Source organism: Aythya ferina (genome assembly GCF_964211825.1).
Source record: "Aythya ferina genome assembly, chromosome: 3".
Lineage (NCBI taxonomy): Eukaryota > Metazoa > Chordata > Aves > Anseriformes > Anatidae > Aythya > Aythya ferina.
Window position 1 is genome coordinate 70347971 of NC_140298.1, and position 24795 is coordinate 70372765.

At 40.5% G+C, this 24795-nt stretch overlaps 1 protein-coding gene across 3 annotated transcripts in view; it reads left to right on the top strand.

Annotated features, from left to right (window-relative positions):
* CRYBG1 (crystallin beta-gamma domain containing 1) overlaps positions 1-24795 on the top strand; it is a 95689-nt gene that overhangs the window by 29340 nt on the left and 41554 nt on the right. Inside the window, exon 2 of one of the 3 annotated variants that reach the window (XM_084514547.1) lies at positions 3937-4066. In XM_084514547.1, the coding sequence (XP_084370673.1) occupies positions 4031-4066 (36 nt within the window). In that variant the 5' untranslated portion in view covers positions 3937-4030. Of the gene's footprint in view, positions 1-3936; positions 4067-19150; positions 19170-23761; positions 23907-24795 lie in introns of those variants that run through there. The other 2 variants (XM_084514548.1, XM_084514549.1) reach the window with 2 other exon arrangements.

The window sequence follows — 24795 nt, forward strand, 5'->3', positions numbered from 1 at the left end:
AAACACTCTTTCCCCCCCGGGCCTGCCGGGCTTTGAACGAGTGGGTATGGTTACACAAACAAGTTAAGAGTGAGGAAAGCAAGGGTGTGGATTTGCAGTGCGTCAGCTGCCCCACGGTAACTGTCCACCAGCCTGCCCTCAGCCCACGGTGAGTGTCTCGGTAGATTGGGGTGAGCTCCTTTGCATTTAGGCTGGAACACAAGAATTTACACGGGCAGTTACCGCAGACTTCACAGCTGGCTTGCCCCGTGGCAGCTTGCTTGTGTGCCCATGCCTTGAGGCAGGAAGCGTACTGCAGCACTGTCCTGGAAAATTGCCTCCTGCTCTAAATTAAAGCTTTTGGGAGGCCCTTGTGAGCTCAGCTATCAGTAGATTGTTGCGAGGATAGACCTGAAATTGCGTAGAAATTTAAAGATCTGATATCCTGTTTGGAAACCTGAAGTGCCACCATTGGGTCTTTGCCAGCGCGTTGTCCTCGGGTTGAAACTTCTGGTGCTGCTTTTGTCAGCTCCATTTTTCAGCCTGAAATTGCATCCTTTAAAAGAAAGGTATCTGAAAGAAATGGTATTGCTCCACCATGCTCTGAAAGCAGCGGCTTGCTGGCTACCGCACTTGGTGGTACCCTGAGGTCAAATGGTGTCTCAGGACCTGATGGCCCATCCTCTGGCCCTTGGGCTCCAGGAACAGGTGGCCAGGAGCAGGCCAGTGGGGGTGAGGTTTCAGGGTGGCCTCTGGGGTGGCCCAGCCTCCATCACTGGAAGTGAGCCAGCAGGAGCCTCCCAAACTTCTGGCACAGCCACTTTCCACAGCAGACATGGGGGATTCCAGAAGACCTCATTAGTTCCTACCCAGGAAGTGTTTTCTCCCACAGCTTGTCTTCCTCTTGGCATTTTGATGTGCAAGATGGAGATGTGTTGTTTCTGACATGTGCATTAAGTAGTTCTTGGGGCGCAGAAGCTTGGTGCTGGCTGAGCAGCACCATTGCAAATGGCAGCCTCTTGCAGGGTGTTCACGTCACCTCAGCGCTTAGCTGTGCTTTCACCTGCTTCCCATGGTGTCCTGCATTTTCCTCCTTCTTAGCCAGCCTTCCCAGCTTCCTGCCCATGCTTTGTCACTTGTTCCACTGCTCTGATAAAATCATTAAAATCATAGAATCATTAAGGTTGGAAAAGACCTTCAAGATCATCTGGTCCAGCCATCCCCCTACTACCAATGTCACCCAGTAAGCCATGTCCCTAAGCACCAGGTCCAGCCTTTCCTTGAACACCCCCAGGGACAGTGACACTACCACCACCTTGGGCAACCCATTCCAATGCCTGACTGCTCTGAGAACAAATGTCTCCCAATTTCCAACATAAACCTTCCCTGGTGCAACTTGAGGCCATTCCCTCTAGTCCTATCACTAGTTACCTGTGAGAAGAGGCTGACCCCCAGCTCCCCACACCTTGCTTTCAGGTGTAGAGAGCGATAAGGTCTCATCTGAGCCTCCTCTTCTCCAGACTAAACAACCCCAGTTCCCTCAGCTGTTCCTCACAGGACTTGTGCTCCAGGCACTTCACCAGCTTTATAGCCTTCTCTAGACACGTTCTAGGGCCTCTATGTCCTTCTTGTAATGAGGGGCCCAAAGCTGAACACAGTACTCAAGGTGTGGCCTCACCAGAGCTGAGTACAGGCGAACAATCACTTCCCTGGTCCTGCTGGCCATGAAATTTGTTGATGAAATATATATAAGCCAAAATAATAAGGGAACAGCACTTAACGCTTTCATAGTTTCTCATTTAACCTGTACTGTTTCTTATGTAAAGTTTTATTCCAGAGAGGCAGAAATGGCTATGCTATTTCTATGGCTATGCTATGTTTTCTAGTGTTGATGTAGTTCATGTAGTGTTACTCATGTGCTTGGCAGCAGTATTGTTGCATGGAAGCAAGCTAGGGAAAATCACTTGATCACCAAGCTGATAGTCCTCAGTGTGCTGTTGTTCCCTTGAGCACTCCTACAGAAGCTTCCGGTATATATATTTGATGAGGAAGGATGTAACCGAATCTTTCAGTATAAGACGAGCAGCTGGTTAACGTGACAATTGAATTCTCTCATCTACAATTTATGTGGAACCACCCCAAAGCAGCCTCCATTGGCAGAGGCTGTATAGACGACAGGCAGAAAATGAAAAACCAGATGGACAGCTTAAAGTCAGCTGTGGCTTGGAGGAGGTAACCAGCCACTGAGAGCTGTGCAGTTTCTTCCTTAAAAATAGGTAAATAAACAAAATAATTGCACATGTTTATTGGGGTATGTGTTAAAATGTCAAAACATTTTCACCACAATTATGCAATAAACTGAACACCTCTCTAAATAAGCCTGAGGCTTCTCTGCTCCCTTATTTACTCTTTGAAAACAGTATGACAATCAGGTATAAAACTAAATTTGCAGCTAGAGCTGTACAAACAGAGCTGGATTTAGGACTTTGATGAGTCTGGAGGAAAAGCCTACGGGAAAGGGTGTTTTGACCTAACTGAAATGAAAAACACATGTATTTGAAGGACAAAACAAACAAAAACATTTTGGTACATTATTTTTGCTGAAGGCAATTTGCAGAGGTTATTTTATACCTAAAAATCTGTCAGTGTTTCAAACTGGGGTGAATTCAGTGGAAGGCCACTGATACAGTCGGGGTTTGCCTGTAAGGTTGCACTTGCCATGTGTGGAGAGGATGGAGGATCGAGGCTCATTCAGCCTGGGAGAGGAGGCAGCTTTGGGAGGTGAGGAGGGACCTGGAGGCCCCGTGACACCTGGGAGGCCACCAAGAAGATGGAGACAGACTCTCCACACTGGTGCATGGTGGGAGGATAAGAGACAACAGGCAAAAATTGAGAAAAGAGAGATTCAGACTGGACATAAGGGAAAGCATTTTCACTGTTGCCCAATGAGACTCTGATGTCTCTGTGCTTGTAAGCTTTCAAGACTGGTTAAAGTCCTGAGAAACCTGTCCCGATCCCATAGCTGACCCTGCTTCAGGCAGCAGATTGAACCAGAAAGAAACCTCCTGGGGTCCCTTCCAACCTGAATTATCACATGATCCATGCAAAAAGGCAGTCCGGTTTTGAAATAAAAATATCAAAATACATCCATTAAAAAAAGCTGAATTTTAACTAATTGTTGACTCATCTAAAGGACTAAATATATAAAATGCCATTTTTAATCAAACTTTTTAATGAAACCGTATCTTCAGAGAATTCTTTATTCTTGCTACTTTGTTTTTTTTCAGACAGTGAAATGCAAGACATGATATAAGTTGTCAGTGGTTGGTTTTTACTTGTTTATTTCTCACCCATGAGGAGACCAAATGAACTTTTCTACATTCTTTGCATTCCAAATTTCAAAATTGACACTGAAAATAAATAAGGAAAAAAAAGATACTGTCACTGTGGCAGTATCTTTCCAATAAATGTCCTTCAGTTTTGTCAATTCAACTGACTCTTTATTGAGACTGCTTCAAGAGGGAAGGTCAGCAGAATGTGTGATGTAACATGGAACTATAAACCCCAAATGTTGTAATCTGCTGTGTCTGTAGAGGTGGAGTGTCATAAGATAATAGGACTAATTTTTCTGCCTTGTGGCTCTGATGTGGTTACCTTGCTGAATATTGTAATCAGTTTCATTTGGTTTTGTATCAGGAAAAAGCTGACAAGTTAGAGTCTCAGATAGCTGAAGCAGCTGGGATGAATTAATATCTAAATAAAAGCAGTGAGTAGTATGGCCAAATTAAAAATAAATAAATAAATAAGTAAAATTAAACTTCAGAAGTACTGGAGGCCCAAAAGTAGTACAACAGGAGAAAACAGCTTAGTGTGTTTTGTCAAGAAATACAATGGATACTAGCTCAGACTTTATTTCACTAGCATGTATTAATTGGACAATGTTTACTCTCCTTTCAGGTACTATGATATATCAGGCAGACGCTATACTGTGCAAGAAAACCAACTACCATCAGTAATCTGTCCACACGCTTACGTTATTCCAGCAATATCAATGTCTACTGCCTCATTACCAGCAGCACTTAGAAAGGTAAGAGACTACTAAGTATCTGTTTACATAAAGCATGTGTGTACATATAACATGTATATATATATATATATAATAAAAAGGACAACTAATCTGAAAACAGAATTTAACACTAGGTATAATTGTAATCCTCCTTTGAAAGACCTATGTTTGAAGTACTGGAAATTTTTCAAATGAATATCATATACGGGAATAAGGAAGGTACATAATGACTATAGCTGGCAAGAACAGCCAACAAAGGAAATGGCTCGAGGAGATCTTCCACAAGCTCTCACAAACCATATGCCTTTTTCCTTTTGTTCATAAAATATATATAAGCCAAATAATAAAGGAACAGCACTTGCGCTTTCATAGTTTCTCACTTAACCTGTACTGTTTCCTATGTAAGGTTTTATTCCAGAGAAGGAGAAATAGCTATGCATTAGTTTTCTAGTGTTCATGTAGTTCATGTAGTGTTACTCATGTGCTTGGCAGCAGTATTGTTGCATGGACGCAAGCTAGGGAAAATGCTAATTACTTCTGTTCTAATGTGAGAACTTCATTGCAGATTGCAGACAAGGTTGTGCAATGCCGTTCTTGTCTTTATTTTAATCTTTCCATGTAGAGAGAGATACTTTTTTTTCCACTTTAACAAAAGTGCAGTAATTGTAAAAGCTGTTTTTTTTTTTCTTGGTTGTGGAACTAATTTTCATCTGAGTATATATGACAAGAACCTAAAATATTTTGTCTTTAAAACAAATAAATGTCTTGTCTAGTCTGGTCAAGCCTGGAAATCTCATCTAATAATTTGTGTATGAAGCCTTTGCAAAAGACTCATTGGTCTTTAATTGAATAGACAAGTAATGTAAACCCCAAACATCCCTTGTGGTCTCATTCAGCATCTTGTTTCCACTGATACTGTAGAAACATGCCCATAAACAGAGCACAGTTTTGAAACTGCAAAATGCTGCTGTACTGGAAATGGGATGAAATTTCTATTACAGTCGAAGCCAGCTGAGGACTTAGCTTCCCAATAGAACAAATTGCTGTTCACAGTGTCACTGTCTTTGATGGACATGTGTATTAACTCCTTGCAGAGAATTCTCACAAAGGTCTGGTTGTCAGATAAATACAAAAAATCAAGGAAATTAATTTTCTTTTAATTAATTAATTTCCTTTTTCATAGGAATCAGGGTGGAGAGAGAGAAAGAGAGAAAATTCAGCAGTTCTTTTGTATTGGGATAATCTGGTATTGTGCATAATAATATAGAGTCACTGATGATGACAGATGAATTATGGGGATTGGGCTTTAATGAAACCCTGTCTTCCCTCAGCACTTCTTGTGGGAGAGCGGTACAAAACTGCATGACACAGAGCATAAGCTGCTTGCACCAGACTCCTCTTTGTTGCTTTCCTCTCTACGGAAATCTGTTCATAAGCCTTTTAAAGGTGAATGTACTAAAGAGAGTCTTGCAGACTAATTTACACAGCCTAATTTGTATTATCCTCTGTTTTTGCCTAATTTAGGTTATTCCCTTTACCTCAGATAATTAAGACCTGACTCTAGCAATGACTTAAACAGACAAGCTCTCCTGCATTCTTTTACTAATTAAACAGTCTTCCTAAGAAACCTTGCTTATCTGTCTCTGGAGCTTGTTTAATTTTTTTTTTTTTCTGAAAAAAAAAAAATAAATATATATATATATTGCTGTTTTCCCTTTTCTTTTAGTAGTAGCAATCGCTAAATGACAAAGTTCACTTTCACCTAAATTCCCTTCCGCTCAGCCAGTTCATGCCTACTAGTCAGCAGAAGATCTAAAATAGCCACTCCCTTAATAGTTTTCTTCACCTTCTGAAGAAAAAGCTGTCCCCAGCATATTCCAAGAACTTGTTGGACTGTCTCTGTCGTGTATTTCTTTTCCAGCAGAAAAAAAATAAAATTAATTCCAAGACGTAATTAAAGCTGTCAGGTTCTGTCCTTTTGGATGCTTCCTTTGCTTGATCAAAAAACAGTCTTCTCTCCACCCAATTAACTAGTATATAATAAACTTCTATCATAATATACCCTGTTTTTTGCCTTTCATCTTCTTCCAGAGTTGTTTAACAAATCTTCATCTTACCCATTCTAGTTCTGCACAGCAACTTTTCTTGATATACAATGCACCTTTCTTCCTCTTTCTTTTTATTTAACTTTCATAAATAGTGGTGGTAAAGCATAAGGAAACTAAAAAAAAATGTTTAAATTCACTTGTTTGATAGTGTTGCTCAGTCAATAAATCTCGTGTTGCCAAAATTACAAGGATAAAATATTTCCTCTCACTACATCCTTTTTTTAAAAAAAGCTACATCATTCTATATCAATATTGTTCTCTCATCAAATACTTTTGATGCTGATTCAGATGTATTTCTAGTTCTGTACAAGATCTCCACATTTTTTTCCCTTTGCAAAGCAGTCTGGAATATATCACATTGTTTTATCATAAGCTTCTGATTTGAACAACTGAAAATAACAGCTAAATAACAATCAACAAGATTGCTTTAAGTGCACTTACCAAACATGTAAATAGCATATAATCATTAAATCACTGGGGGCAACTAGATCTATGAGAAATTAATAAATTATAGAAAAATAAAAATACATTTCATTTTCTTGACTCTTCCAGTCCTTTATGCAAAACAATTGTTTTAAAGAAATGAAGTTTCACAGTTTACCTTTATTTTGGCAAATAAGTTTGGTAACACTATTAAATACTTAAAAAACAAAACAAACAAACAAACCAAAACAAAATGGCCAAAATATTTCTAGATGTTACTTCTGCAAAGTACTCTATATCTAGATTTATAAAATTCTGCGTATTCCTTTCATTTACCCAAGTAATGCAATCTGTACGTGGTTATGTTCGCACAATCAAATTTTGCTTGGATCTACGTAGGAGGAGTATTTTATGTCTCTGAGTTTGTCTGTAAATGAATGAAAACAGCTTGATTAGATTCCTGTTTATATTTATCTTTGAGTGTCTGTGCAGATCGACACTGAAGATTATCTGAGCTGTCATATTGCCTATACTACATGAAGCAGACAGCTGTGGCCATGATTTTATGACAGGTTTTTTATATATTTTGAAGGCTGTTTAAATTAATAAAGCAATGTGGCCAGTGTTCTTCCTATGGATGAAGAAGCAACTTCCTGAATGTTTGTTGCATTCGGTTCTCTTCAAATAAATAATAATTCAATTTGAGGACTAAATCACAGATACATGTGTATTTTTTAGTCATACAGTTTCAATAGGGATAACATGGATGCCAATACAAATAGAGGAGTCCTACTTGCAATAGCGCAAACTCAAATGACCTTAAATTATGTAGTTTACAGACAAATAGGCTTTAAGCTGATAGGTTCCCATTTAGTTAGGCTGAAATGTATTTGCTCCTGTAAAGAACAATTTTAAATTTAGATTGGCTTCTGCTGATAGTAAAATAAGTGAATGTAAATAGTGTTTTATTCCTTCATTATTTGTACATTTTCTCTTCACTAGGATCAATGATTACAAAAAATCTAGACTTTCAAATTCCTTGCAGGATATTTAGGTCTAAACAGTGTTTTTTTTTTTTTTTTTTTTTTTTTTCTAACAGTCCCATACGTGTGCTCTAACACTGTCTCCCTTCTTACATCAAGCTGTTGATTAGTCATTTTTTGAGTCCTATAACCAGGTACCTGTGTAAAGGTTTCTCAGGATTCTCCATCTAGATAAGAGTTCTCACACCTACTTGCTACCGGAACACAACCACTGCCTTTCACACAAAGATTCAGTCCTATGACATGAATATTTAACTAAGAAAACTGGGTGGAGTACTTCTAACACCCAGGTGTGGCTATGGAAGCCCGTTTTGATTCTGTGTCAAATTACTGGATTAAATGAGTTTATTCTATCACTGCTTTTGCCATATTCCTGAGACAGCAGATATACAGATCCAAAAGTCCTCCTGCCCTTTAACTCGTCTTACGAGATGATAAGCTAGTCAAGGTCTAGGATATTTTCAGTTTCAGATTCCTCATGTACTTCTTCAATTTCATTTCTGCCTTGCTCAGAGTAATGTTAGCAATCCAGCCCAGGTCCTCATAGTGTTTCTCCTTACAGTGTTTTATTTTCTCAAGAAATAACAAAACTGCCAGTTACAAATTGTGCAAGCAAAGCATTTTATACTGCTGCTTGATAAACTTCCAGTACCAAGTAAGCGAGAAAGCAGGTGAAGAGTAAGACAACAGAATTATCAGTCTGTGGATAAGTGAGCGGAGCCTGCCCTGAGGAGTGCAAGTCTTTGTCGTAAGGTTCACCACAGTTTTCAAGAGATAAGGCCTTTCAGTGGTTAACCAATCTCCTCCCAAAATTTCAGACGGAAAGAAGAAAAGGAATCCTTCTTCAGCCTGGAATCGAAAAGCTAAACAAAATCCTATAGCCAAAGTCCTACCATTAAGTCATGCAAAGCCCAAGCGTATTTGCTTTTGTGTATTTTCTAGATGAGAACAAAAAAAATCGAGAAAGCACTTAACCTGCTTTGTGCAAACACTCGGGAAAAAGGAAGGGGAAGTTACATGACATTTTAGGACTTTTTTCCTTTGAGCTGAAGGGCAGGTACAGCAAGGCAACTACTAAAGAGGAGACTGGAAGGTGTGGATGGGCTTGATCTTGGTTTTGTTTTGTTCTCTTTTAAAATCTGGATAGGTCCTCAACTCTTTGGAATAAGCTATACCTTCCTAGTGGAGCAAATGTTGGAGCAGGACAAACTCTGTATTACCAAAACAAATAGTAATAATAAAAAAAAAACACCACCAGGGAAAATATTCTGCTTGGTGTTGTGCTGGACGTCAGAATTCTTTCTGGAGTTTTTATCGCCTTAATTGTGTTTATGCTCAATTGTTGTGTCAAGTAATGTACTTTAATTGTACTGAATTGTGTGTGTGTGTTTGTTTGTTTTCTCCTTCCTCTTCTTCAGTATAACCGTTGTGTTCTCTGCCTGGTAGAACTCCTGTCATTCCTAGCATGAGCAATATAGCAGAGGTCACTAAATCTGGGTTTCACGCCTCACTAGTACTGTGTGTTCAGTGCAGATAATTCACTGCTGCCGCATGATGCTTCCAGTCACCCTCCTCGCGACGGGTGTGACTTGTTTCCTTGAAATAATGGCACTTTCTACCCCCGAGGCTTAACGAGTTGAATCATATTCCTCTTCCCCCCACCCCCGTTACTAGGAAGATAGGTACAAAATCCCATGACCATCTCCACATAATATTCTTCAACAAAAAACTGGCATTTACTTATTCCCTTTTCAAATAATCATGCTTGTACTTACTCCAGTAGGCCTACTTATTAATCATGATGCTCCCCAGTGTCATTACGGCAGAGATGAGAGTAGCCTCCCATATTTTAAATTTTAAAGCATAACTTTTAACCTCCGTAAATAACCAGATTTGCCTGTGACAGCCACCTGCATGCAGTGGGCCTCTAAGGCACTAATTTATGGGAAACCTGGAGAAATAAATTTCTATGCTTTAAGTGAACCAAAAATACAGCAATAGAGATTTTTATAGGCTAGAAAGGATATAAGTTTTTTATTTATATTTTTATATATCTACAGATGGATTTATATGTATTTGCATGTATGTATGACTTTATTAAAATCTGGGGGAAGTTTTCCATGAGCCATGGATTTGGGATCACCCTCTTGATGTATTTGTATGAATTGAAACGAAGAGTGTACAGAGAGAATGGAAAAAGATCAAATATGATGAAGCATGGATCACATGAGAGTTCTCTTGACAAAATTTAGAATAGCTACATTATTCATTGTCTGTGTGGCTTATAATATGGATTTTAATAGGATGTTATTGTGCTGGCTGCCCAGCACATAATTCCTTATTGTGGTCAAAAAGTCTAGGAAAACATGAGAAAGTTATAATAGTTCATCTGAGTTGCTTTTTTTTTTTTTTTTTTTTTCCTTTTATCCTATCTATGTAATTTGTACCTATTCTTAGGCTTCAACCATACTGTTGTTTGGGCAAGAAAGTGATGTTAATAGGAAAAGAGCACTGAAGACTTTGCTTTGAAATTCATGGAGGAATAAAAAAAAAAAAAAAGTAATCAAATTTTCAAACCAAACCAGTTGAGTAGGGTGGAGAGATGTGGGAAGGGAAAAAGAATGCCTCATTTTGTCCTAGCCCTGCCAGCATTTCTTATATGGTTGACAAAGGATTTATACTACACTTGGCAAATATTTAATTTGCTCTGTCTGTTGTTTAAACTTTTAAAGTTTTTATAGGATGCTTAGCTCTGAGTCATGTTATGTTTTGCAATAGTTCAAGATGATTAATACTGAAATATTCTTTCAGAATGATTTAGTTGATAAATATGCAACTCATAATTAAAAAAAACAACAACACAACAACCAATAAGAAACAAAATGTAAATAGGACTGAAGTCATCATGGAAGCCAGAAAGTACAGAACTGGGACAGAATTTAAAAGCTGACCACTGAAGTCACACCGATGTCTCCCACAGACACTTGTGCTCAGAGAAGCCACTGTATCTTAAATTACTTTTCAACAGTATTTGGTGAGTAGTGTCGTAACCACTAACCCAAAATGATCTGGTAAAGTGTTAAGATCAACAAAGGACTGCAGGGAGAGTAATTTGGAGATAGGTTCTGTCAGTAGGCTTTCCATTAAGACAATATTGAAGAGCACGGTCTACAGATGTAATAGCAGTGTTGACTACCATGAGTATACCTGACAGAAAGGGATGCTCAGTGTCATGTAGACGAGGCAAAACTGGCCCCAGCATGTACCGACAGCCATTATGTAATACCACCCGCTAGCAAGAACCCACATGTTGCCCTCTTCTTCCTAAAGAGGATGTTGGCCAGGTCTTCCCAAAGAACAGTGCTAAGTAGCAGTGGAAGACTGAACTGCATTTTTGTTAATTCTGTACTGTCTTTTAATATAAATATTTCTTAGCATTCACACTAAGAGCTAGAGAAGTAGCAAAGCCCCTGTACAACCAATTCACTTCTCGTAGCACAAGGGTACCAGCCTACCTGCAGGAAGGCTGAATCAGGGCAGCGGGACAGCCATCTGCAGCTGTAAGTCAACACTGGCGATGCTTCACAGGCTGATGGATCTCAGATATTGTGTCTGCAATAAAGAAAAAAAAAAGATAAACACTATGAATGTGTGTACATTAGGCACTTCTGCTTTTGATGATTGCACTTCATTGCTTTATCTGTGTCTGTGCTTTGTCAAGGCCTAAGTAAGACAGGAAAAGGGCACAAGAGGGATACCAGAGAGGAGAGAAAGAAAGGGTGGAACCAAAGAATGCCCGAACCAAAGTAACAGTAATTACTTGTTTGCAGATTAAATTCATAGCAGATAGGAAAGATAGCAAAACCAAAACCAAAGCAGGAGTGTTCAGAAGACACAGTAAGCTGTTACACTTCTCTAGGACTCTTCCAATAGGGTCTTAATGCAGATCTGATTTATTTTATGTCTCTGGTTAGAAGAATTACCATGGTAATTGCATCCCCAGAAATGTAAGCCACGCATACTAGAATTTTCCTTGAAGCATGATTGATGCGAGGTATACAACAGAGTAAGAATTACTGAGATAAGAGTACCCATAATAGTATGTGCCTTTGGTTAAGCATCATTCCGCCTAGATTTCCCAGGACACAGCAAGCACACATAGTACTGCAGCAAAGATGCTCTGGATACAAAACTGTGGTTCGTTCACAGAAAAAAAAAAAATTGCTAGGTGGCCTCTATTCAACTGCATTTGTTAATAATGAAGGTAGAGGAATCCAGCAGCTAGGTATATACGCTCAGTCATACGTACTGTGTAGGGAGAGGCCGAAATTCTGAGAAGTCCTGATATCAAAATGCTTGGACACCAGGTGCACTACAAAACTATCTGATTATTATGAATTGGCTTTGTAACTGAATTGGCTTTTGCACACTGAAGACTTCTCATCCTTTTATCTTCCAAACCTCTTGAAATTTAGAGGTAATTAGAGCACAAGAGAGGTTCTCAGCTATCTGTGACAGAAGCTCTCTGAGCATTGCTCAACACAATTACTTCTCTGCTTAATAAAATACCATCCTGCTGACTAGATGGATGGCATCATTGCAATTTCCTTGTCATTCCACTTTTTTCCATATTCACAGCTTGTTACACCTTTTATCCCCATTTGAACCACAAATTCATTTCTGTATTAACTTTAAAAGATGTTAATTTTGCTATTTGCAACCTGGCTTAAGACACTCTTATTTCCTAAAAGACTCTATAAGAGTCTCTTATTTCCTAAAAATAACCTTTAGGTTATGTCCAGTTCTTGCAGATGGTTGAGTCCTTGAAAACATCTTACATGCTGTTTAAAAGAAAAAAACAGTAACATGTATCAGACAACATACATTTATTTACTCTTGGCTGGCAACTTAAGTCAGGTGTCACTGAGAGCACTCTCCTTCCAAACACTTAAACACTTCTCCTCAAAACAGGAGAATTGTAAAGAAGCCATGTCCAACTTCACATTAGACTTGCATCACACATAGTCTTTGTGTTGAGCTATGCTTGGAATTTAATTTCATTTTAGTTATTACATGCGCCATGTAATGCTGTGAAGAAATTTAGGAGATGCAATGGGTGAAAATGTGTTAGAGATAGTTAGCAACTGCTTAAAAGGCAGCCACACGAGCAGTCATCCAGAATGTCTGATAGTGCTGAGTTCTTCAGAACCGAAGCACTGGATAATATGCAGCCTGTCCCTAAGCAGGGAGCCATTCATGCCTTGCAAAGCGGTGAGGAAGTCTGTCGTCAGTGATCAAATATGGACCGTACGTAATGAGCCTGGTAATGGTGACGCGGGAGCGCACGCCGGGCAGTCCAGCGTTATCAGTGGGCACCGTTTATCTACCCCACCTTCATGTATCATCATGCCAAACACCTAGCTGGGTAGCATTTCAACATCCCACTGGTGTTGCTCATGCTACCATATAAGTCTTTCTTAGGATGACACCAGGTGCTTTTCCACCTTCTTCCCAAAGGGCATACTCCTCCCTTCTCTTTCCCTCGGTAAGTACAGTCCTGTGAAGCTGCTGTTTGATTCACTGGGAGTTTGTCTCCGGCCTCCACGCGAGGCTATTGTGTAGTGATCCGTGTGGAGAGCTGCAGACTGCTTTGCATCATGCTTTTCTTGTACCACTTCCACACTTGTGCAATGTGTTGGAAAGGTTTTCGGGTCCTTGGCAGCCAGCTGTGCTCTCTCTCTGGGTGTAACCGTATTTCCATTTTGCCATGGTACGTGATCAGGTGGCTCAGCATATCCACAGCACACCTGTGCACCCTCAGATCTGCAAAGATTGCAACACAAAGCTTTTAGTACGAGTTCACTCCTCCTGACCAGGCTTTTGCTCTGTTACACTCTATATAGTGTCTGGGACAACTAGGAAAGTGTGTGTATGTACATAAATGATATATGTGTAATTTATTGCTCTGTAGTTCCAACTGCAGTATAATAATGGGTTTGCACAGGGCAGTCACAAAAAACTTCATCTTTCTGTTTATATCGTCCTGAGAACTGAATTATAGTGAATATGCCGAAATGTTTCTTCACTTATCCCTTGTGGGGATCCCAAGTGGAAAGAGTGATCCAGTTTAATTAAGAATTGCCTAAACTGTTTGAGTGAGATTTAGGGATTTTAAAATAATCCCATTCCTACAACCTAGCTTTATTCAGATAATTTTCTAAAGCAGAGTGGGTTACATTTCAACAGATAAGTTTTGAGTTTGTTGTGGTTGCAAACAATATCTGCAAATTTAAATAGAATATAATGTTTTATTCTATAAATGTTGCTTTTTAAAATGGGACATGACAAGGTAATTTCCTCTAAATTACACCTTATGACATGCAAGGAAAAACACAAACCTCTTTTTCTTTCCCATCTTTACCTCCCCCTCATTTTTTTTATTCTCTTTTTACCTATTTAATTTCTAAGGTATATTTGCTGAAAAAGAGAATAAGTTGTCTAGGAGGAGTATTGAAGAGCCTAGCTGTTGAGATGCATTAAAAAGTCTGAACAGACTACATGGTAAATGTTTAGAAACCAGTATTTAGATAAAAAGAACATCAAGATCTGTTTACTTTTTGGTATTTCTTCTCGAGAAACTTGTGATTTTTAGAAGGCTTATCAGTGGTAATTCTGAATGTGCAACTCCCCTCTTCTCCAGAGGTGTTTTGATTATTTTGCTTCTGGGAATGCTGAGGGTCTGGTTTTTTCTTTGGCATGTAGGACTTAATTTTGAACATGTAAGTTTATGACTTCTGGAGCCGGGAAAAAAAAAAAAAAAAAAAAGGAAAGCAAGCAAGAAAGAAAAAAAAAAGCTTTCCAAACATGAGAAAGGTATATACATTTTGTGTCCTGTTTTTTCTAAGCAGCTGCCCAGCAACAGAGCAGCTCACCCTGCCTGTTTCTGGCTGCTGTTCAGGAGAGACTCATCAGGCTCCTCTCCTCATGTGCCTGGCTGGGAAAGCCCGAGTTGCAGCAGAGACAGAAGCTGGAGTCACTTGCAGACAAAAAGGTTAGGTAGCTGAGGGAAGCTGCATGGCGTAGCAGAGGTTTCTCTTCCCACCCCTTCCCAGCCAGCTGCCAGGAAGGCGTAGGAGGGGAGCGGTGGAGTAGGAACAGGAGAGAACACACACGCTCCTTGCTCCTGTGGACAGGAAGAACTTGGAGCCTCCCAGGTTTTCACCGGGCTGTCCCAGGTGCCTCCTGTGGCCTCAGGCACCGAGGATCAGTGGAGGGGGCTCGTACAAAGTGGTCCTCCCAGAGGTGCTAAGGGAGCAGTGCTTTTACCAGACGTTTTTTAGAAAGGTTCTCAATCAGTTTGGGCTGCACACAGTGACTCTGGTGGTTAAAACTGTATTTGCTTAACCCTGATGCTTTTAATGGTTAACTCAAAAAGTGCCTCTTGTAATGCCTCTTTGTTCTAAACCACAGGCATCAATGCAGTCCCAGAGCATGCTGGATTGGCCAGTGTCCAAACTAATATCTTTATTCAGAAATTGAAGTGTGGAATCAATAATCCTGTGTATTTCTTGACATTTCCTGGAAACGTTGGTATTTGTGAACTGCACAGCTTAAATCAGCTTGATGCACTTCCCTATTACATGATTCTCAATCAAAAAATATACACGCACCTGTTTTTTTTCCCCTCTTTTTAAGAATACCAGGTAGGAATATTTAACACTCATCCAATTATCCACTGGTAATACCAGTGAGATTCAGGTGCTGCTGTAGCTACATCTCTTTAGCAGTTAGCATTTAGTAGTCTGTGTGCACAGCAGGTTGATGCAGCATGTCTGTAATAATAGATCCTTAATAGCAGGAAGACATGCATCTCCCTTTTTCTTCAGAAGTAATAATATATCTGTTTTCCGGACAGGCACATATTGTTTATTTTAATGTTTTATACAATAATTACATCTGTTTGGAGCCTAATATAAACATACCTAAGAATATAAGTGCATTTCATTAAAAAGTTCTCTTAGAAGTTCCTGTTGCTTAATGGTAAATATTAAGTGATACTGATGTAACCATGGGATTAAGAGCAAAGAGTTGCCCACTGCAGGGAACCAGTGGGTCCTGAGTCACTCCTATCTTCTCTGTACTGGTTTTATAAAGTTTACTGTAATTAATAATAAGGCAATAATCTGTGACAATTATTATAATAATTAGTTTGAGGGAATTCTGGGAGCCTCAGGTGAACACTGTTATTTAGAATAAACACTAAATTATAACATTTATAACATTGTAATTCAAATGTAAAATGAGATGTCCAGCCATTTTTATAAAGTCAGGATAAGGTATTTTAGTAATAATAGTTCCCTGTACTTTAATACTCTTCATCTGTGCAAGATGAAAACTCTGTACATCAAAGAAGTTATCAAGGGATGTAAACACTCCTTACATTTCAGAAGAGGCCTCTTTGAAGCACATAGACTATCAAGCCCAGATTTTCCAAAGCACCTGCTACGTTGGGTGCCTTCATACTGGGGGGGGGTTGACTTGAGACACCATTCAGTTGAAAGGTTCTGTTTGTTTAAAGATCCCAAATGGTACCCTGGCATAATTTGTAATGGAAGTTACATTGCATGATTTTTATCTATTTAATGAGACTGTCTGTGGAGAGGAGAGATTCTATTAATTTCACATTTAAATACCCTTTGATTAAGTATTGTCATTTTTCATCCTCCTGGATTGTTTTCAGTCATAAACATACACACAGTGACTTTTTCCTATTTCAGGACCATCACATCTACTTCCCAAAGCAAGCATGCCAAACATGCGGTTCTCTTTGTTGTTTGCTTTATGAAATTTGGGCTTGGTCAGATTAGCAGTCCAATTTGCAGTCCAATTTGTCTTTATTCTTTAGCAGTTTTACAGCCTTGCAATAACAAAGCAGAGCTTAGAAGGACAGCTTTCTGTCTCTTGCCCTGTGTGCCTCCAACAGCCTGTTTTCTACAGTGCCTGAGCTGGGGAAAAACCTTATGATGCTAGCAAAAGGACTTTCAGTTTTCTAGGTATTGTTTCAGACTGTTTCACACAGTGAACAGAACCCCAGTTTTCCAAGTTTCAAATGACATCACAAGTTATCATCACTAGGTATTCAGGACTAGTGCCAGTGGAAGACTAAAACATTTAGGTGTTTTAGTGTAACTCCTAGGCATATTTTCCCTAGGCTGAATTAGAACTGCAAGGACTTAGCTCTCCTACATAGTACAAGCAGAGAGTGAGCCAGCCTAAGTCCTTCATCTGGTGAGCGCTCAGGGCTAGCTAACAGCAGGTTGAGCATGGGAGTGCACTAGAAATGGAGCTACATGCAGGATCACATTGAGATGCCTGAGCTAGCCCAGGAGGAGCCAGCTCAGTTAGCCAGCACAGGGTGGCCACCATCAGTGCAGCGTTTGGCAAAGGCTTTTGCCAAATAGTATTTGTGGCTCCTTTATAGTATTTGTGGCTCCTTTGCCCAACAACCATTGAATATAAAAATGTATAAACTCTCTTGAGAAAGTGTTTTCAGTGTGCCTAATTTCAGAATCACACACGCACACAAGGGTTGAGATTGGAAGGGACCTTGGGAGGCCATCTGCTCCAACCCACTGCTCAAGCAGGGACACCCAGAGCTGCTTGCTCAGGACCATGTCCAGTTTTGTAGATCTCAAAGAGTGAGACTCCCCTTCTGAGAATACACATTAGTTTTACTCTGTGCTTAGCAAAGAAATCCAGACTGCTACTTAAAATGCCTTTTATTTGATTAGCAAGATACAGAATGGAAAACATAGTGAGTTGTCACTTGTACATTTTTAGCTGACCTAACTTGTGGGGTTTTGACCGACTGTAAGCTTGGTGGCACTAGAGAAAACTTCAGGTCTTTTTTTTTGTCTTTTTCAAAAGTAGCTGACTTTTGGTTGCCCATAGAATTTACTGATACTTTTATGAGATTCTTGTACATGCCCTGAAATGTTGCAAAGCTTGTTCAAATGCCATGTACTTTCAGAACTGTGAAGCTCCTACTGACAGCAACAATTTTACATGAAAGCAAGGGGAAGAGATCAAGAGCAGCATTTGATGATGCTTAAGGAAGAACTGATTTCCAGACATTCATAGCTTAGTCTGTCGCAGACATGCTTAGATGTGGAGCAAAAGAAACCTGTTTCCAGTAATTACACATAAATAGTTAATCTATAAGGAATTGGGAAGTGTTACAGTGAGCTATCGGTCTAAATTAGACAGTTTATGGTAAACCTGTACTTACCAACAAATTATTTAGAGTTAGTGACAAGACGCTGTGCCTTCTCTCAAAACAGAAGAAAGAGACCTACAGTGATTGTAAAAACATTTACACATCAGATTCTTTATCTTTCTGAACTACATTCAGAATTTAAAAAACAAAAGGAAATGGGTTGTATTTATTAGCTGTGTCTTCTGTTTCCAGAGACCAAAGAGATTTCCAGGCCACTGTCTCTTCCCCTCCAAAATGCTTTTGCCATTTGTCCTCTATTGCTCAACAGACAGGCACTTTCAAGTTCCTGTATCTTAAAATGAAACACAGATACTATGGGTTTATTTTCACTCTTTACTTCAAAAGAGGTGATGTCTTGCTGAGTCTTTAGACTGATTATCTAATGGTACAGCTCTGACCCAGCACCAAGGCTAGAAATGCTGAGAGCAAAGATGTGAGGTTAACTAATATCAAGCTTTCTCACCTTCTCCTACATTCAAACACAAGGACTTACTACTACTATAATTTATGTTAATGCTATTTTTTTTGCATATAATTTTATTTCTGGATGTCTTCCCAGTTCAGGAGAGTTTAAATGTTCTCTCAGTTCTTTAATGTTGAATGATTCCTGCTTGTACTTTTGGAGCTGCTTTTTTTCTGCTTTTTCAAATCCCTTCTTAGTTTCATTTTTTCTTGATACCCTAGAAAAATGCATAATTAAAATACCAGCTCAGGAAGGTGAAGAACTAAGGATGCCTGTATAAATCAATCTCTTACTGAATAAAGGCAGAAGTGATTTTTTTTTTTCTTTAGCCATCTTAAATGTGGATGAGAAAACTTGAATCAAGTTTGTGAGAACCAACGTGTGTGGTATATTTTTCCTGCTGTTGCATATCTACGTTCTAGTATTGCATGTTAATTAATGCATGTGAGGCTTTTGCCCAACACTAACTTCAGAGCTCTTCGCAACAGGTTCTCTGCGTCTGCTGAGGAGCTTGCTGAAGGACTTGCTGCCACCCCTCTGCAGCTCTTCCTTCTATCCTCTAATTGAGTCCCTTTCATAGCTATAATTTGTCTGCCAAATGACTTATCAGTTGGAAAGGCGCATTTCAGATACTACTTCCTTTTTTGCTTGTTTTTAACTGAGTGCTGCCAGAAGAAAGAAGGGGTTAAAGCGTGGGAGGATTGCTGAGAAAAAAAAGAAAGGGTTTGGTTAATGACACACAGGACTGCATCTCACACACCATAGTTTGTTTATTCTTCTGTAAACAGCAAAAAGAATTATCATCATCATGGTAAGGCGAACAGTACTCTTCTTTTTTCCCTTAAACCACCAGAAATCTTTGGGTTCCTATAGGATTAATTTTTTTAAATCATTAAATCGATTTGATCTCCAATATTTTTATAGAGTGTCTCTTTAAATAACAGATGCTGGTGTTGACAGAAGGGGAGGGGGTAAGGATTTTAGTGTATGGAAATAACTAGCTTTGGGGAAGAGGAGATGGGAACAGGCATGCCTTTTCTGACAAGCCTGTCTGTTTTTTTATCAAATTCCTTTCCTAAATACTGATGTAATGATCTGTTCAATTTTTATTTGTGCTTCTTTGCCTTTGCTGAGCTTTTTAGAAGTATTTCTATTTATTTGATTTTACATGATCTGCTTCTTTCAGGCTTACTGGTTGTTGTTGTTGTTTTGTCTGGATACATTCTAAATCTAAATCTCTCCTTTTGGCACCTAAGAAGTAATACGGGACTTACACTTATATTTGTGCTTCCTGAGCTGATTATTTTCATTCAAAAAACAAGTTAAATCTGTAGGCTCGGTGTTCTCGTTATTCTGTATGCTGTTCCAAAATAGTCAATTTTTACATTTGAACTAAAAATTTAGTTATACACTGAAAAAATAAATTGGAAATAGGTCCTATTCTCTTGAATACATGAACTGCTTTGCTAAAATATCCTTAGTGGAAAATAGGATACATAAATAGTTTGTGGAAAAATATGACTATTAGGAAAACTTCTGTTCATTTCACTTCACTCTGCTCAACAGTCTTGTATTTATAGCTCCTTGGTTATTCAGATAAGTTCCCCGATCAATTTAACTATGCTCCCTTTATACAGAGCTCAGGTAAAAATAAAACTGTTTAAAATCCAACTATTGCTTTTTCTATCCTATATAAGCATACCAGTCAAAGAGCTGGCAGAGGGAGGGAGTAAATTCCATGCTCGGATAGACTTGTTAAATTTACAGTGCATTTCTTTCTCTGCCTCTGAGGAGGAAACTGTCAACCTGAAATCTGATACATTAAAAGAAATTCTAAAAATGTTTAGTGTTCGTGTGCCAAACTTTTGTTACTTGGAGGAAGGCAATGCGTGGGCTAGAGGAACATAGTCTTACTTTTTAAGAAAGTAAGCCTTCTTTTGTGGCGTTGGGAAGGGTCAGCATAAACCAGGAAAAATATTTTACTGAACTGAATTAATTCATTCTAGTTTACTGATGGTAAGGTAACTGGTTAAGAATAGAAATCACTTAGGTTAACTTGAAATAAATAGCTTTCTTTTTGTCCCCTCGGTAAATTTCAAGAAAAAAAAAAAAATAGATCAAATGCTTTGTTATTTTTTCCCATGCGTTTTAAATAGGAACACAAGCAAAAGCAGCAAGCTTTTATGTCTGTCTACAGCTCCCTCTCTCAGTAGTTAGGGCACTCACCTGGGAAGTGGGAGAGTGGCATGAAATCTTCTCCCTGTAGGGCTGGAAGCAGGGAATTGACTGGATCTTGTGCTGCTCAGACTTTTCTCCCTTAGCTTTTATTTGTACAGATTTCTCTCCAGTTTTCCTCCTACTACTTCTATAGCACATTGTGCTAGCAATACTCCAGCAGAATTTTCAGCCTTAATGAAGCCTGGCGCTGCAAGCATCGAATATTTGACTCTCAGTCTCTGTGCAGAATGCTGGAGCCTGAAGAGTTATAGCTTATTTATTTAAATGGTTTTGGCTAATGCACTTCTTGGGGTATCACATGACTGATAGAAGTCAGGCTTTCTGTTTCTCATGATTGTGAGAATTATGACACTGTGATTTGAAGAGATCCAAAATTCCTGGCATTCCGGATTCCGGTATGAAATTGGGAGGTTCCTACATTGTTAGAATTGTTCAACATAGAAGGGTATCTAAAGTTCGCACGTTACTTGAAATCCAGTTATGTATGGTCTTCTAGTGAATGACAGAGGTCAAACCTACTTTTCACTAAATACTGTTTATTGCTTTTTCTCCTTCTGAAAGTGAACATATGCACGTTTAATTTGCAGAACTGTTCATACTGGGTATTTCCACTTATTAGCTACCACAGAATTTCTAATGACTACTGAAAATACTTTTTTTTTTTCAGTAATGCATGCTCTAAGAAGTGTTTTCAGTCATATTCAATTTACCCAGATGAACTAATCTGACAAACTAACACCCAATTGATCCCTCAAGACACAGCCTGAAGTTCTGATTCAACGAATCAGTCAAAGTTGCTTATGCTTTCTATCCGCTGGAGACCAGCAAAGCACATGTTTAATTACTCTGTTAAATTAGGGGTTTGGTTGTGGCAGCTTACATTAGCTAATGAGAAAAAATAACCAGCCAAAAACAGAGGAAATATTTTGATGCTAACATAAACAGGTATGAATATAAATACAAACAAGATTTACATTTCTTGGTTAAGAAGAAGGCATTTTGCTTTCAGATTAGAACACAGCTTTAAAGATTCATGCAGTATACTTGAAACACCTTCCTGCATTCTGTCCAAGGAAAGAGTAGGCAACTCCTCTCTCTCTCTCTCCTTTTTTTTTTTAAAGTGGGCCAAAGCCTTTGATCAGGGATTTCTGAAATGGCTAATTTCTCAAGGTTAAGACTGCTTAAGCTGAAACACATTGAAAGAGCCTCTACAACAGTGAAAGGATACTTCTTGCCCTCTGAAAATCAAACATCTATGTGCTGTGCTCTGTCAGGTTGGGCCCCATGTTCTTGCATCTTGAGAACCCTGGTCTCTGTGCCCTCTTGCACTGGCAATACTGGCTCATCTACATTTATCTCAGTTAAAATACAAGCTCTTCAGGGCAAGTGCCTGGCCTTTTATGTGTTTTGAAAGAGCTGTATATAATTAAAGTACTTTGTATGAAGAAATTACTTCAAAACAGTTTACATAGGGCAGCTATTTCAAGATCAAGCAAAAATTTCTAGCCTCGTTCCCTGAGGAAACAAGGCTTATGTGACTGGACTGGCTGGCTGTCCCTCCTCCCTTCCATCCAACACCTTTTGAACTTGTTGGACAGTTTAAAGTACATTTGAAAGGGGGAGACGTCTCAAAGATAATTAAGTTCCCATGGACTTTATGAAAATCAACTGCTGGGAAGCAAGAAATCCAGATCCACAGTTCAAATAACTAATTTTTTCCAAGTGTAATCTTGCAAACCCAAAGGTTGACTGCAAGTGTAATGACTGTCAGGTTGATAATGCAATCCCAACTAATTTAGAGGACTGGCAACTATTATTCAGTCAAATATTAAGATGCAGATTGGCACCATAATAAAGTTAAATTTCCCCTATTTTGGTATTTTGGCAGTTTTGAATATGACTAACGTAGTGCATCCTCCACACACTTGCAATTACTATGAATTTTCAGACGGTATTACTCATTGCTTATTGGCTTGCGTTAAGTGTTTGTGCAAATTTCACATTATTACTGTTTTTTAGCTAGCAATGTTCATTACTGTCTCCTTATGCCTTCTCTATAATTAGCTAGTACTGGCAATACATACGTAGAGTCAAGAAATTAGATAGTAATTGGGCTGCATTACTCATGATAGTTGTATCAGATATAGGGAAATTTGTAGTTGTTTTTGTTATCACAAAAGCATTTTAACTGTCTGAGCTGCATGAATTTTATGCCGTCCTTGACGTTCCTCTTGGAGTGTTTTGGTTCTACCAGTTTAAAGAAATCAGTGAAGGGAGGGAAAGAAATTACACGAAATTTTCTCATTTGCAGATTATTTCATCAACTCTAAACACACATACACACAAAAACAAAGTAGGAAAAACAAACTTGAAGTCGGGGTCATGATCATTGACTTGGCTATTTGTTGGGCACTGGGGACAAGACCTTGTTGCTGGTACACTTGCTCACCAGTTGTATGAGCAAAACGCTTAAGAAAGGTGGGCAAAGACAAAGGATCACAGGTATTTTGTTTGGTTGCAGTATGATATGCTAACTACATGTATGAATTTCCTCGTTTGAGGCTTTCTGCATGTTTTCATGTGCTTGGGCAAGCTTAGCTGCTGCACATCGCTCCGCCAGCATTAGATAGGGGCTCCCCAGGGGCCAAGACCACGTTTCCTAACTCCCGCTCGGAGGAGTTTTTATTCGAGGCCAGTCGCTGGCCTGCTGATGATGCAAAACCAAATAACCTGCTGCTTTTTCACCCGGGGGAGGAAGCGTAAAAAACGCCCCATCTCTTCGGTAGCCGGAGGCCCAGACTCGCTGCGGGCGGTTGACCTCTCGTCTCCGCCGCCCCCGCGCGGGGCCCTCAGAAGCGCCCGCGTGAGAGCGGCGCGGTCCTTCCCGTCGAGGCTGTTCCACTTCACAGCAGCCATTAAGCCTTAATTAGAAGACGACTACCTCAGCCCTCATTAAGCATTCGATACTAATTGAGCGCCCGGGGAGAGCGCCGGCACCACGAGGCGGCGGACTCACTCTCACGCCGCCCGGACCGGGGCCACCACCCCCCTGCAGCCCGGCCCCCGGCGCTCGGCCGCCCTCAGCATCTCCCTTCCCCCGGCCCGGCCCGGCTCGGCTCGGCAGCGCCCCTCCGCGAAGGCTGAGCGCCCTGCCCGGCCAGGTGGAGCCGCTGCCCGCGGCACAGGGGCGGGCCGAGCCGGGGCGGGCCGGGGCGAGGCGAGGCGGAGCGGAGCGGAGCGGGGCGCAGCGGGCAGACGGCCGGCGCCGGGCTTAGCGGCGCGGTGCGGGGCGGCAGCGCCGGGCCGGGCGGTGAGTGGCGAGGCGAGGCTCAACGGGGCTCAACGGGGCTCAACGGGGCTCAACCGGGCTCAGCGGGGCTCAATGGGGCTCAACGGGGCCGAGGCAGCCGCCTCGGAGACCGGGGGAAGCCTCCCGAGGCTCCGCGGGGAGGGGAAGGGCGCCGGCAGCAGCCCCCTTACGGGGGAGGCTCCCCTGGTAACACCGGGCGTGGAGGGCGCTGGGGCAGCCCGAGGGGCAGGAGGCGCGGCTGGACCCTGTTCCCCAAATCGCTGCTTGGCGATGCGCGGCTGGTAAAGGCGGTGCTGGTCGCGGCGGCGTTTGCAAAGTGCTCGGGTATTAAAATGCAAATGCCCCCGTGCGCTCGGCGGGGCGGTTGCGTGTTTCCTGTTTACCGCGTTAATTAGAAGTTGTGAGGGTAACTTCGGCGAGGGTGATGCAGGGCAGCGCTTGACCCAGTAACGCGTGTTGACTGATGGACCGACTTTTCGTTGTTTTCGGCTTTCTGACCCAAAGCACAAGCCAAATGCTTACAGGGCTTCGTTAAGGAAAAACGAAAAAAGTGTAGCACGGCTTACACCTTTGAGACTCCTCTCTATAAGCAGAAGGCTCAAATCTAGCAGCCAACGTGGAAAGGAAAGTTAATCTCCCCTCTCTTTTTCTAACATGTAAAGCTTCAACCAAGCAGTACGTGTCCCCAGTCCTGCAAACTCAGAGATGCTTTCCTCTGTTGCTTTGCACATTATTAACCAAATTGTGCATTAGTTTGAGATCTGGGACATATAACACAGGTGTTGTAAGACAAGATGAGCACACCTGTAAGCAAACACAGGCTAAAACCTACCGAATCCTGGGATCCTAACTGTTCCTGAGCTGGTTTGTTTGTTTTGAGAACTCGTAT